The 14,237-nt window shown below is 41.8% G+C and overlaps 1 protein-coding gene across 11 annotated transcripts in view; it reads right to left on the bottom strand.

Annotated features, from left to right (window-relative positions):
* The window catches only part of EHBP1 (EH domain binding protein 1), a 212,605-nt gene that overhangs the window by 123,111 nt on the left and 75,257 nt on the right, over positions 1-14,237 (bottom strand). For all 11 annotated transcript variants that reach the window (XM_066177713.1, XM_066177704.1, XM_066177708.1 and 8 more), the window contains exons 6-7: positions 5,163-5,344; positions 3,380-3,519 (exon numbers count right to left, since the gene is read on the bottom strand). In XM_066177713.1, the coding sequence (XP_066033810.1) occupies positions 3,380-3,519; positions 5,163-5,344 (322 nt within the window). The remainder of the gene's footprint in view (positions 1-3,379; positions 3,520-5,162; positions 5,345-14,237) is intronic.

Raw genomic sequence — 14,237 nt, 5'->3', positions numbered from 1 at the left:
TCATGAAACATGCTGGGATTCAGACTCCTGCAATAGGCAGCACATGGGCACGTTGCTGAGTCCATGTGGTGCCCCAGGACAGCCACTGTGCTCCAGGGCAGATGGAGCAGGAGGCAGCTATTAACCCCAGCACGAGGCTCTAAGTAGGAATTAAAACATTAAGAGAAGCAACGTATTTATTACTGCCCTGCTTGTGAGTTATGAGGCACATTTTCTTCAAGTACGAGGTGTCTTGTGTTCCACTGAGGACTACGGACGGGATAACTCTGGGAGGTTTCAATCCATCTATATTGACAGTGCACAAACTAAATATCTGAAACTTAATTCGTGGCAACAAACGATTTTCAACTTCACACAAGAACAGCTGGGGGAGATACAGCTTTTACACATGAAAAACTTCAACAAGGAATCCTGGGAAGGAAGAGGGGGAAAGCCTGAGGTGGAGGGAGACTTCTCCAGGTGAAAGCAGCGCTTGGAAGGGAAAACATCCTTCAGTGTGGTCAGCTGTATGGCAACAGTTCCATCTTGACCACCCCAAATTCCACAGAGCTTTTGAGGTCAGTGTCAGTATTGCACCACCTACTTCACAGCTGAAGAAACAGAGGCACAGATACCTGCTCCAGGTTAGGCAATCCATCAGGGAAGAGCAGCAGCATTTCCTGACTCACCTGCACCATCTAGAGCCCCACACAGCAGAACTCCCTTGTTCTCCCAGCAATGGATACACACGTTCATCTACGAAACTGCAACTTGGAAAAAAAAAAAAACCCACACAAACAAACCCCCCCCAAAAATTCCTTCACACTGCAAAAAGGAACAGTGTCTGACAAAAGACCTGCGGCACCTCTTGCAGCTGTGCCTTGGCAATGAAAACTTTTCGGCCATCGAGTCATCCCTCGCTTCTGCGAGAAAACCTGGAGTCAAAAGGTGGGAGAACAATCCTTCTCCTCTTTGCTGCTTGCACTCCACATTTTTCCAAGCCCAGTTACAAACGGCGCACTGCTCCCCCATGGCTCCTGTGAGGTGTCCCAGGCAGTATCCCCGTTTTACAGTTGGGAAAACAGGCACACCAGAGGTGAGGGATTTGCCTCGGGGCGCTCTGAGTCAGTGAAGCATTCCAGCTCCTCCGCTGCCAACACCCAGCATGGCACAAGGGGAGAAAATCTTGGTAGCAGCAAGCTTTCAAAAGGGTTATGTAACTTCCTCAATTAACTTCATGGTATTCTGTGAAGGCTGTTTTTGAAAGAGCTCTTGGCTACATCAGTTTTGTTACATTTCCATCTTTCTAAAATTTTCCCTGCTTTTCTACAACCATTCTTACCTCTTTCTCCCTTGCTTCCCCAGCTCTTCTCCTAGCTTTCCTCATTCATTATATTTATTACAGGAGTCATTGCAACTACTGCCAATGAAATCAGTCTTGAACACATGTTGAAATAGATAGTTTACATCTTATTTATTGATGTTTGCTTACTGCCCCATGTTTTGTGTTCTCCCATTTGCTTGGGAAATTGCAATGCACTCATTCCCCTTCAACATCCCTCTCCTTCTCCAAGGTGGGGAAAGCTGGCCAGGCTCATAAAGCAACTCAGCTGTCGTAACCAGCATAAGAAGGAAAAGTCCAAGGCTGACCATCCCCACGTCATGATTCGTTTACAAAAAAACCAGCCCAACACTCTCATCTTGTATGGTTAGAAAACAGAAGCAGAACAGGCCCAGCAAGGCACAGAAAGTGTGTACTTCTGCCTTTCACAGAAATCGTGCACTTCTGCCTTTCTGTATTGATAGTTTTGAACAGAATCATTTTGGCTTTTGAAAGAGCAGATGGAAAAGCTGAAATTACTCCAAAACAGCTTGTGTTGCACACCAGCCAGCTCACCCTTCCCCTCTATCTCCAGGGATGTTCACACTCAGAAGACAGTAGACAGCCCAGTCTAACCTAGATCAGATTTTTGCTTGTTTAGGGATGATTTGTAGCCTTGCTGAATGCTGCAAAATCAAGTGTTGAGAAGCAAGATCTGATGCTTCTCACCTGCTGCCCTTCAGCATACAGGTTTTCTGTCCTCAGCACAGAACCCAGGCAGATCCTAATAAAACTCCCTATAGGAGTTTCTACAGACTGAACATTAATTTGGCCTCTCCTTAATTTGGCCTCCTCTGTGACCACCCAATGGCCTGGTGAACATGTCATGTTCTGTTTGATGTTGGGATCTGATTTATTCTGGTTACACTGGGAAAGAAGTGGACCTTGCAGGATGATTTCAGCGTGACCAGACTGGTGTATCTCTGCTCCCTGACCAAGGACACGTTATCTTGGTTTCTCAGATATTTCGTTCCAGACTTTCCAATATGCTCTGTGCCAGACACATAGCAGCGTAACTAGAGATTTGGCCAGGGTAAAAAATGTTTAATTGAATATGTAAAGCATACAGAAAACATATTTGCATCCTTTCACAACACTAAATGTAAACTAAGTAATAACTGCTTCAGGCTGAACCTTTTGATTGCAACGAAAGCTCAAAAAGAAGTGATGAAAGTAATGTTTCATAACACTGAACCAATGTTCCTCTGAATTTTCAAGAACAGATTTGAGAATTCTCTTCTCCGCTCGGGATGCTCTTCCCCCCCCCTTTGGAGAAGGATCCCTTTATTTCAGACCTTTTAAAAGAGCATTAGAAGTGATGAAGTCTGGCAGCAGAAGTTAATTTTCTTCTCCTGATCCTTTACACAAAGAGTTCCTGCAGAACCCATCTGGAGCAGCGCTACACACTGATCTCTACCAACAATTGAACATCATCTCATCCTGATCTGACTTGCCTCGATTAGTTCAGCTATCCCGGACACACTGAGCATTTTCATCAGCAATTCAAATGCGGTTACACTATCTCACTTCAAACAACTTCACTATCAAATTCATTAAAGTCCTTTAACAGCCTCCTGATTTCTTTCCCATGAGACACCCCCACCCAAAAGGCAGCAAAATGCAGCCTGGAATTGCCATGTTATTGAGCAGAACCTCAGCATCCGTCCCTGGCACAACTCATTTCGCAGTTATTCTCTCATTTCACTTGAGCCTCTCCTCTTGTCTTCTCACCCACCCTTTTCCTCCACTTTTTCAGCTCCTGTGTTCACGCTGCTTCTTTGCTTCCCTAAAATGTTACCTACTTAGTGCACTCTCTCCCAAAACCAGGACACACAGGCACAAATCAAGGCTTCAAACATGGCTGAGTTATGGATGTGTTCCTCTTCAATCAAGCTATCCTAAATACGGTTTGGTTGTTAGGATCTTTTTCAAGTGAAATAAAAATACAGCATAAGGATAAAAAACATGGGACAATTAGCAAAGGAAACGATATTTTACAATGCCTGTGGCAAAACCAACCTGTAATTTTTGCAGCCTTTTCCTCTTGGTTCACTCTGTTTTCTTCATCTTCTTCATTGTCTTCCTCAAAATCATCTAGGTTACCAATATCAGCTTGTTTCATACTCATCAGACTAGCCAGGCTTTGCATGTCCTCATCCCTAAATAACAAACATCACACCAGGCATTAAAATGCAGCTTGTTAATACCACATCTGATATTACTGCATTCTTTAAAATTCTTTAAATATTTTGATGTTTTCTTCAGGGAGGTCTATGATATCAGATCTCGAATATAGCGAAAAAATAAAATTAATACACTCACAAATAGGTATCCATTTCTGAAGGGAAAGTTTCCAATTCACAAAATTGTAAAGGGCAAAAAAAAAAAAAATACTGCTTTGCATCAAGAGTTACCTTAACAACTGCTTCCTAAAATTTTAAACCAGCCCAGAAAGGCTGGTAAATGCTTGCCTGCTCTGCTTTGGTTAAAGTGAAAATGCTTGGCCAGACCCACTGCCCACATGCTGCATGCAACACCTACATCCATTCATAACTCCTGATGCTGTTACAGAAATTAAAATCCCTTTTCTAAATATCTGAAATCATTTGCAAACCTAAATAGATCAGTTTTTACAAATTACGGCCTCAAAACCCAGTAACAACATAATTTAGCTGATTAATGTACAGTTCAGGGATGCTGGTTGCTCCAACAAAGTTTAAGAGCGTTATCAGCTGCTGACTTTTTCCATTCTCATCTTCAGCTGCATTTAAATCCCAGCTAAATACTTCAAAATATCATTCTTATACGGTATGCCAAGACGTGGTTCACAACAGGTTAATCAGAGAGGGGAAATATTAATCGTAATTAATAGTGAGGAATGCATCTGTGGCTTTCAAAGCATGCGGAGAAAAAAAAAAATTGTGTCAAAATGTTTTAACGTGGCAGCCTGGCAAGATGTTCATGCAACATTTTTTGGGCAGTTGCGTCACAGTGGGCAATGTCTACAAATGAATTCGGAATGCTGAAAGCTAGAAGCAAACTGTCAGTTTTTTAGAAAGAGAAAGGAATTTAGGAAGAGGCAGAAGAACCATCAGAGGAACAGCTTCCCCATCTACCTCTTTTTGTTCTGCCATATGTCTAGAGGTAGAAAGGCAAACCAAAACTACCCCAGCTGAAACCAGGACTGTGACAAACAATCCATTCTCCAGCCACGGGAGAATATCCAACATATCTAGGATCTGACAGAAACTGCAGGAGAGATTACAGCATCTGCAAAAATGATCAAAGGCCACTGAAGTAAGGGACAGAACCAAGTGGGTGAGTAATCAGTGCCCTAGAGAAGTCTTTCCACAGGATGTTCTTGTGCTCAACCCAAAATCTTAACCTTGACTCCACCCTCCCTCGCCGGCTTTGTCCTGATTGCATCCTTTGTGAAATATCAGTGGGCTCCCTCAAAATCTGCCAGGGGTTATTGCTGGATGAGCACACACATGCACATAAACACACGCTTCCACTCATTTCAGACCTGTAGATACTCTTAAGCTGTTGTTATTTAAAATGTCTGTAAGAGTAGGGCACAAGCCATTTGTCTCTGAAGAACACAAGGCTGAAATGAGAGTAAGAAACAACTTTTACCCAGTTAAGAAACCAAATATGGCAGGAATGATAGGTATGCTGAAGGACACTCTCAAATTCCACCATTCTCTACAGAAAGAGCTCTTTATCCAAAGGATTCTTTGAAAAGCGACACAAAGCAAACTATCTGGTTTAAAAAACAAAAAACAAAAAAACAACAACTTACGTGGCTTTTCCTTCCCTCAGGAAAATACATGATAAGGAGAACTGCAGTGTGGCAGAGACCACTTTCTTAGACAAAGGCTTGAATTTTAACCTGACATCTGTCTGTGTAGGCATGGGGCTGGCATATTGCTTCATGTTGATGCTGCTGGTAGCAAGAGCTTTTCTACGTCCAGAAGGGGATTCCTGAAAGCAAAAGAAAAACAAAGTGAATGTAAAAGGTGCTGTTAACACTAAAACCTGCTTGTGCACAAAACAAATAATGCACTTATTAAATCTGTAGGGGTTTTTTGGCTTTTGGTTTGTTTTTTTTTTAAATCACTATGGCCCTGTAAACCATTTCTTAAATTATGTCAGTCATTAATAGTGGTGGAGCTTTGAACACTTTCTTAGGGCAATGAAAAACAAAAAAAAAGAAGAAAAAAAGGTTGTCCATTGTGATCAGTGTTATTCCATTACGAGATCTAGGATGTCTTCAATGGCTGGAGCTTGAAGCAGATCCACAGCACACATCCAGTTAAACTCCTGGGAATATATTTCCATTTTATATTTCCATTTCTTTACACAGCAAACTGGGCTCGTTTGCTGTATCCAAACTTGGATAGTTCTGGACTGGAACTTCCAGCCTATGGAAGATGTAGGTTTTGACCACGCATGTATTTCTTTGCAGAATGGTTTGAGGTCATCAACTTTGTGTTCCATGCTCAAATATAATCCCTGAATATTTCTCAGAGCAGTGGTTCTTCTCATTAATGTTGTACGTGCATTACCAAGAGTGAAAGGTTTCTGAAAGTAAAGCTGACAATACTTCCAAAAATACTGATGAAAATTTTGCAAGGAAAAAATAAAGAGAAAAACAGATAAAGATAAAAGATAAATTTTTATTTGAACAGCCTAAGTTGTATTTCAATATAAAAGTGTTGCTCATGGTTTAACAATTCAGACTAATTAATCTAAAATACATCTAAGAATCCACTTTCTTGGTCTATCTAATATCAGCATCAGCAGGAAAGGAATGATTATATGTAAAAAAAAACTCCAGTAACAAAAAAAAACCCCTGCTATTAATTCTTTTGAAAAATGGTCTCACAATAAGACTACATTTTACTGCAGTTGACAATTTGTGTCGAATAAAGAATACTAATTCAATCAAAACATTCAAGCATCCTTTCTCAAAGCACTTGACATTTCTGCCCAGTAGAATAAGTCAGAATGTAATATGTCATCCCCAAAGAATACCTTGTTTAAAAAACTAGCCTTATCTGACAGATTATGCACAGCAATATTATACAGAACTATTAGTGCATGTAGATACCTTATGAATGAATTTCAAAAATGCATCAAACACTTGAGAAGGATTTAGGCCCTCTCAGAAGAAATACTTAAGAATATGCAAATACTCTCAGCTGAATCAAGTTGAGCAGATGCGACTCTCACAAACAATGGGAGTGCTCTTCCCCCAGCTGCAGTTGTCACTCAAAGAGCAAGATTAAGGTCCAGGGTTCTGACAATGTGTAAAATGGAAAGCGCAATCAGGGAGTTTCCATTATTACACAGATATGAACAACAAGAAGCTGTCGTTGTATCATACCTTTAGAATAATTAACGTTACAGCTCGTTATACCCAGCGCAAGGTTTGCTGTTCAGGCATCTGCACCCAACAGGATCTCGGACAACTCGTCTGGGAAGGTTTTGAAGAGTTGATGTTGACAGTAAGGTGTTGATCTTAGCAAGATCAACAGATCTTAGAACAAATCATCAATGTGGGTAATGCTTGCAGCCTCGCAGATGAATCACTGATCAGCCACACCATGCCTGGATTCCGACGTGCTCCTCTCAAAATCACTTCTCAGCAGCTGCGAATATCCCCAGCTCAACAAAGATCTGGATTTATTTCCTTGTGCGGCTACAAATGCCTCCTCGGTGCTGGCTCACCCGTTATAGCACCCAATGCCGTGAGAGCAACACACAGACCTCCCACTAGATTTGGGGAACACCGACATGCTTCAGTGACTCCAAAACCAGGGGTAACTTGGGGGCAGAGCTACTTTCTCTTGTTATAACCACACCATCTTCTCTGGTAAGTCAGGTGCACGTTGTCTTTATCAGAGTGATTTTACTAAAAATGACTAAATTACAAGGTAAGTCAACCCAATCTCCAATTCAGTGGTGGTTCTGAAGTGAAGAGAAAGAACACAACATTAAACTTGCAAGCATGCAAAAGCCAGACACAGATAGCAAGGCAAGAAGAATGTTGAAATGATGTGAAATTACATTCTCACTTAGTATCTACTTATTGTACAAATGATCATCTTGTCATTTTCACCTTCAGATTATCTGGATCAGAGAGTGAATAAGAGACATGAATAAGGAAGAGGCAAAGTTCTCCCAGTGGAGATGATCATCAGCAATTCCTAATGGGATCTTCTGGTGTTAGCCGATGTCGGGGAAGAGGGAGATGGGAATGCAGGCAGCAGTGTGCCAGGACAAAGGGAAGAAGCCAGCCAGGGGCAAGAGGATTTTCCTGTCACTACATATCCTGTAGTGATGTGAAGAACAAGATACACTTGGCAATCGAGTCCAGTCTTCCTAAGAAATGAAATAATTTCATAACGTTTTTGTGGGCCAAAGACACAGAAGTTGACTTTCCAAGTTCCAATTGCCTACAAAACCCCAAATTTGTGAGTTTATCATACAAAAAAACCCTCCAAGTAAAACCTCCAAACCCAACCAAAATGAAAAATCAGTGCCTGATCTTTCAAGTCTTATTTAGCTTCACATGCAAGTTTCAGCATTTATACACTCCCAGAAAGTGAAGTCTGTTAGAAGTTTCACAATGTTTTGTGACAACTCCTTTTAAGTTTTACAGGTTTGGCCTTAAGTAGTTTTAGCTACATAAGTAGACGGAGAAAAACTTTTTGCAGCTTGCAAGAATATTCTCGTGCTGCTTAGGTCCACGACTGATTTCACAACGGATTATGTTTTCTACTCTGACACAAAAGCAACTTCTAAAAAATTGTCTTCAAATGTCAGAGCACGCTAATAACCACTTCTCACAAAGATTGTAGAATTTCTTCCAAAAAACCTACACGCTTCCTATAGTAGAGTCTGAGTTACCCCAGAAACACAGAGACATTTTGTTGCTGGAGGATAAATAATTCGTAAATTGGCAGGGATAAAATAATCCAAGAAGGGAGTAGACAGCAAACCTACAAGCAGAGTAGACAGAAACAGCTGAGCAGCAAGTTGGAATGAGTTATTTCAAAGAGAAGCCCACTTTGGTGGGATACTGAATCAATAATATCCATTTAATGGTAAAAGTCTGATCTGCTGTTTGCTTGTGTCTCGTATGAGCAGGTGGAAAGTCAAGCAGGAATCCCAGTGCAAATGTTTTAATTGCTCAACTTTCCTGCTTTTGCCTATATAATCAAAGTTTAAACTGTGTAAGGCTCTGTTGTGCCTCCAGGTGTTTTACATTCATGTGGCTGCCGGGGTTGCCACATCCTGTTTTGTGAAAGGGTGGCATGAAATGTCAATTTTGAAGTCAAAGGAGAGAAACAATTACCAATGCAATAATAAAGAGAGGTGGCAAAATACAACACTTGACAGGGAAGATGGAGAGCATTCTGTAAGAAAACAGCAATTTGGAAAGCTTTTACTTTTAAGAAAGGCAATGCATTACGCAAATAAAATCAGCTATGATGTCTGAATGTCACAGGGAGACAGAAGACAACCTACAATGCCAGTAAAATACAAATATCTCTATGTTATCTTCAGCTCAAACATCCTACTGAGACTGAGAGTGGGCACTGCTGGACTCATAAGAGAATAATACATGGAGCATTGTTAACAACCATTTTTTGTTGTTTCATGTTTGTTGCTGTATAGTTCCAGCAAGTGAAACAGCACACTGGGAAAAAAAAAGTGCCATTCCCCTAGAAATTTTTAATAAATTATTAAAATAAAACTACTTGTGTATTAGCAGAAACTACAGCAGGTTTACTTTCCTGCATAGCAGAATAAAGGCTGTGTTGGGTTGACTAAAGGCTCTGATGAAACCTGTGTGTTATTTTTAAAGTACATTGTTTGCAAAAGTGATCGTTGTAATTCACTTAAGAGTAAAACCTGGCTGTAAACACATTTCTCCATCTTTCCCTCCTGTGTCGGGGAATTTCTGCTTTTGTATTCTACACTTTTCTCTCACTTCCCTTGACAGCCTCCTCCTCCTACTCTCCCCCCAGTCTCCAAAATGCCTCAAACACAGACCATATTTTGGGGGAAATAACCCCATCTGGGCAGTGCCTCAAGCTGGGACAGCTGCTCCCAGCTGGAAAAACAGCAGGATGAAACACGTGGCTGGCTCTGCACTCCACCCACTGGGGGTGGTCGATATTTGTGCATCCTGACGCTTTAGGAAAAAAAATTTGAGCAAATTTATTAAAAATCTGGAATAAGAAGATGGACTCAAAGGTGACAAAATGAAAATTAATATAGAAAACAGTAGCCTGGAGTACTCTGATTTCCAAAAAGAAATGTGTAGAACCAGCAATACTCAGTAAATCAATAAAAAGTCGCATTCCTTTTTGGTACAGAAAACTATTAGTAATAATGAGCTCAGGCAGTTCCCAATTTCGAAGCTTGCTGTTTGTGCTTGCACAGACTTTCAAAACATTGTCACCTCAGAGACCAAGAGCAGTGCAATTCAGTGGTGCCATCAGAAAGCAAGCCAAAAGATTAACACCTTCACACTGAAGGCCTGACCTCGCATTCTTCATTTATTCTCAATTTATTTGGGAGAAAAATGATGCTGCGATGTGAATTTCATGCAGTCCTCTTCCCTTAAAAATGTATTTTTAATGACCTTGTTTCCTGTACTTACCAACTGGCTGGCAAGTCGTCTTCACAGTTAATGTATGAGGTGCAAATAAGTAAGAAACATCTTTGTATTTTCCGTTAAACTGCCTCCAAGCTTCTAGAGTTACACAGAATCAAAATATTGGCTGGGTTTTTAAGAACTGAAGTTTTTAATTATTTAGGGTTATTTAGGATAGTAAATGGTCCCTCTTTGATAGAAATATATTAAGCCATTAGTAATCACTGTACAAACGTGATCCAATAAAAGACCTAACTAGGGAAGACAACACGTTTCCTTACTGGATATTATTTTGTCAAAAGGAACGGTATTTTTTTATTGCCTTCCTCACAAACAAGGAAAAGGGTATTTTGAGGGGCTGCCTTTTCATCTTTTACAAAGGCAGACGCCAAAAAGCCCACAAAGATTTTTAAGGAGGAGCAAACTTTGGCGGAAAATAACCGACGAAGCAATTCGTCCAGCTGTAAAAGCTCGCTGAGAACCAAGGGGTTTCCTTCTCCTTTGGCTTCAGAACGAAATGGAGAGTGTTTCGGAGGAAAGCTGTCCCCTGACACAAAGCCCCCTGCAGCCCCCAGGCAGCAGCAGAGAGGAGCTGGAAGGTTCTCCCTCTCCCCCTGCACTCACCACCTTGCCCTGATGAAAAGATCACTGCTTCACCGGCAGAGCAAAATGGATCACTACAGAATTTAATTTGGGAGAGTATACAGCAATTAAATGCTAAAATAGACAAGCTACAGGGAGCTCTCTCAACTGGAGAGAGTAAATTAGAAACTATGTCAGTTAAAATAATTTAGACAGGCGGATGGGAGATTTGGAGGACCCAACGAAGGCAGCACGATCTCTGCTGAAAACTTGTTAAAAAGCAAATAATGGTTCAAGGTATCCAGAACATTATTAAGAATTGTGATGCATTTGAATGGAGAATTTGAGGTTTAAAAAATTCTGCACATACCAGAAACGTCGGAGCCCTAGACATGAGGGCTTGGAATGAAACAAAACATTTTTCAACATTTAAACATTTTAAACTACCCTTAATGACGTAAGTATATATTTGCTATCCTCACAAAGTGACCTTTGTCAGAACCAAAGCCCTTGTATCAAACTATTTATCAGGCTCTGGGAATCTCCAATGATTGCCATCACACAGGAAGTTTAGAAAAAGAAACTATACCTAATCAATTGAGGTAATTCAGCTACACTACGCAGAATACCACCAAGAAAATTCAGAGGTCCTGTTTTTCTAACAAAAAAATACTATCAAGCTTCTTAGACAACTACTGGACAGACGGCAAAATATATGCATGATTAAAATTTTAATTGAGCAATTTATTAATAGACCATGTGCATGAGGCAGGCATCCCCTTTCAGAGTGGGCTTGCTGCTTACAAAGGACAACAGAAAAAAAAATTACAGGTGAGCTGGGTAATTTTAATAAGTAGCAGGTAACTCATTGAGCCCTGAAATACTGAACCTTGCATAGGATGTGGGTAAGTGCTTTACGTATCCATTCAGAACACCTTCAATTGCTATCTCCCTTGGACTCTTCAGTAATGCAGGAACAATTCCTGAACGCTCCCCCAGAAGTATACAGGAGATTGATGACTGATTTGAGAAACATTCACTTCAGTATTTGTATCTTTTTTGCTCTTTCAGATCTCTTCCTCTAGAGATACTGCGCAAGTTTCTCTTCTTCCACACTGACAGGTTTAAATTTACTGTGAGATGCCTTTGATCAGCTAAACCCAGACTGTCCTTGCTCTCGACGCAAACTTTCCCGTATCTTTGCAAAGTACGAGAACTTTTGCCTGTGTTTGCAGAGCTACAGCTTGTGCTGTACCACTCAAGAGCCCTGGAACCCATGACGATCCTGTTTCCCTCAGCGGCAACAAAAGGACATCCTTTCCTGCAAAGTCGACATCCCAACACGCTGAGCTCACCAATGCCCCAGTGGCTCTGCTCCCCTTTCACAGCCATTCACTCTCTGATCTTGGGATCACTCCACATTAGAGCATCAGCAGGCATCTCCCCCAGCTCTGCCAAGGAACAGCTCTGTGCAAGCCTGTGTCAGGGACCACACAGTAACCATTAGCAAGCAAAAGCCATCAAGATGAAATCATTCTTAGACAACAAAAGCTGTAAGAGTAACTCCTACTGCAAACTCCTGTGCAGCTGGACTCTGCCATGGATGTGGGCCACAAGCTTGTGGAAGTTCAGCTGAAGCTGGCAGAGAAACTTATTTCACCAACTGGCTGTTTAAATGCCCAAACCTTTCCTCTGAAAGGAGCAGATTTAAGGCACTCTAGGCTTCAGCTGTTGGTGGGTGAGGTTGTTGGGAAAAGCACGGCATGCAGGGCTGGCAGCTCAGCAAAACACAACAGCCCCTCATTTCCTGGGAGCCGTGTGAAGCAGAAATACAGAGAATTTCCCTCATGTTAGAGAAGGAGAAACAGCAGATGATGAAGTTAGCTCCTAAACTTTTAGCAGAAACTGGAGTAAGAAACACACTTACTTTGTGTGACCTCCTCCTTCCAGGGAGAGGACAGGGTAGCTGAATTTATAAACCATGACTTTATTTACTGCTCAGCAGCTCATAACTCCACATTTCTTCATGTATCAACTAAAGGGACTGACAGGTTGGTTTTGTTTTAAAATAATAGGCAATACCTGTTACAAAAGGGACACTTAAAAGGTGGGGTTGAAATAAAACCTCAAGCTCAGGAGTGAATATTTAATGTGAATTCAATGTAATATCAAGAACAGTTTCTGCACCTCAGGCCATGCCGAGCTGCAAACCTTGTCCGGAGGGAACAAATACCATGCAGGAGGGCAGATGTGATGCAGGCCCCAGAATTCACTCTTGATTATTTAAACAAACTTGTGAACGTAAGCACACGATTCAGCTTCTTTGTAATCTCCAACAAAGAAGCAGGTTTGAGGTAAAACTCCTTGAAGAAGAAACAAGGTGCAAAGATTAAGTGCTCCAACAGCCTTGCAGACTTTCATTCATCTTTCCAGAGAAAGACTTAATTATTTAGCACAGATATAACCTGCTAAAATGGGATTTGCAAGATACCACTGTGTCATCAACCAGTTGTTACCATCTGAGGATAACTTCCGTAGAGACAATGCACAATGCTAAATGGCGAAGTTTGCAAAGCTTACGACAGAGCAAAGCCTGCAAGAGTGTCAATGGAAGATATTATTGACTCTTATTTTATGTTTTTTTCTGTACTGAAAGTTGAACTTTAATTGCAAAATCCCAGAGCAAACGGCTGCGTGCTGAGCAGCGATGCTCACACCATGAACGTTCCTCCGGGCAGGACCAGAGACTCCAGGTCAAATTCCTGATCACTTTGGGAATTTCTCAGGGTTAGGCTAAAATGCCACTTCACAAAAGACAGCACAGTGTTCCTCAAAGCGAACACGCCAGCAATATTATTGCAGCATGAATGTATCTCCGTTATTAAATCCATGACTCTGCTTCTTTTATTCTCCTGCATCTTGCCCACAGCTTCACAGCACGTGCCAAAATCACCAGAACACATAACAACAACAGGATACAACACAGTTGGAAAAAGTGCCTCAAAATACAGAGAAACTGCTGGACCTGCTGTTGCTGCTCCCTGTCCCTGTATCTCCCAGTGCCACCAAGGGGACACACTGCAAGGCCAGCACAGCTCCATGCCTGTGATCCTCGTCACAACATCCTTGGCTTTCCAAGGAAGCGTCTCCATTCCAACAGACAGTTCTCCTGCCCACGCCACTTTATTTTTTACTATTCCTATTATCCAAACCTGCAGCTCCCCATCAGGGGCAAAACCTCCTGATGCAGCTTTAATCTGCAAGTCTCCTCCCAGCTGTTATGTCAGAGCAGTGGAGCTGGCAGGGGATGGTTCCTGTGCACAGCAGGCTGCTCTGCAGAGCTCAGGAAGGAGGGGAAAAAAAAAACAAACCCAAAAAAACCCAGGATGTCATTTCTGCTGACAGGTGGGCTGAGTCTGATGTTGGCAGGAAGAAGCAGGAGGCAAAGGGTGGGAATACAAGCAGGGCAAAAAGGGAGGCAGCTGAAAATCCACATCTGCGTGAGGCTGGAATGGGGACGTGCTCACACATGTCAGACACCTCGGCTGTCACACCCTGTGCACACGCAGCAGCGGGAATAGTGCGTGGTGCAGGTGCAGTAATTTATTTATATCCGTGTTTATA

The sequence above is a fragment of the Chamaea fasciata genome, unplaced genomic scaffold, assembly GCF_029207755.1.
Source record: "Chamaea fasciata isolate MVZ Bird 193981 ecotype frontalis unplaced genomic scaffold, bChaFas1.0.hap1 SCAF_3, whole genome shotgun sequence".
Taxonomy (NCBI): domain Eukaryota; kingdom Metazoa; phylum Chordata; class Aves; order Passeriformes; family Sylviidae; genus Chamaea; species Chamaea fasciata.
This window is presented reverse-complemented; position numbering and strand designations above follow the sequence as displayed.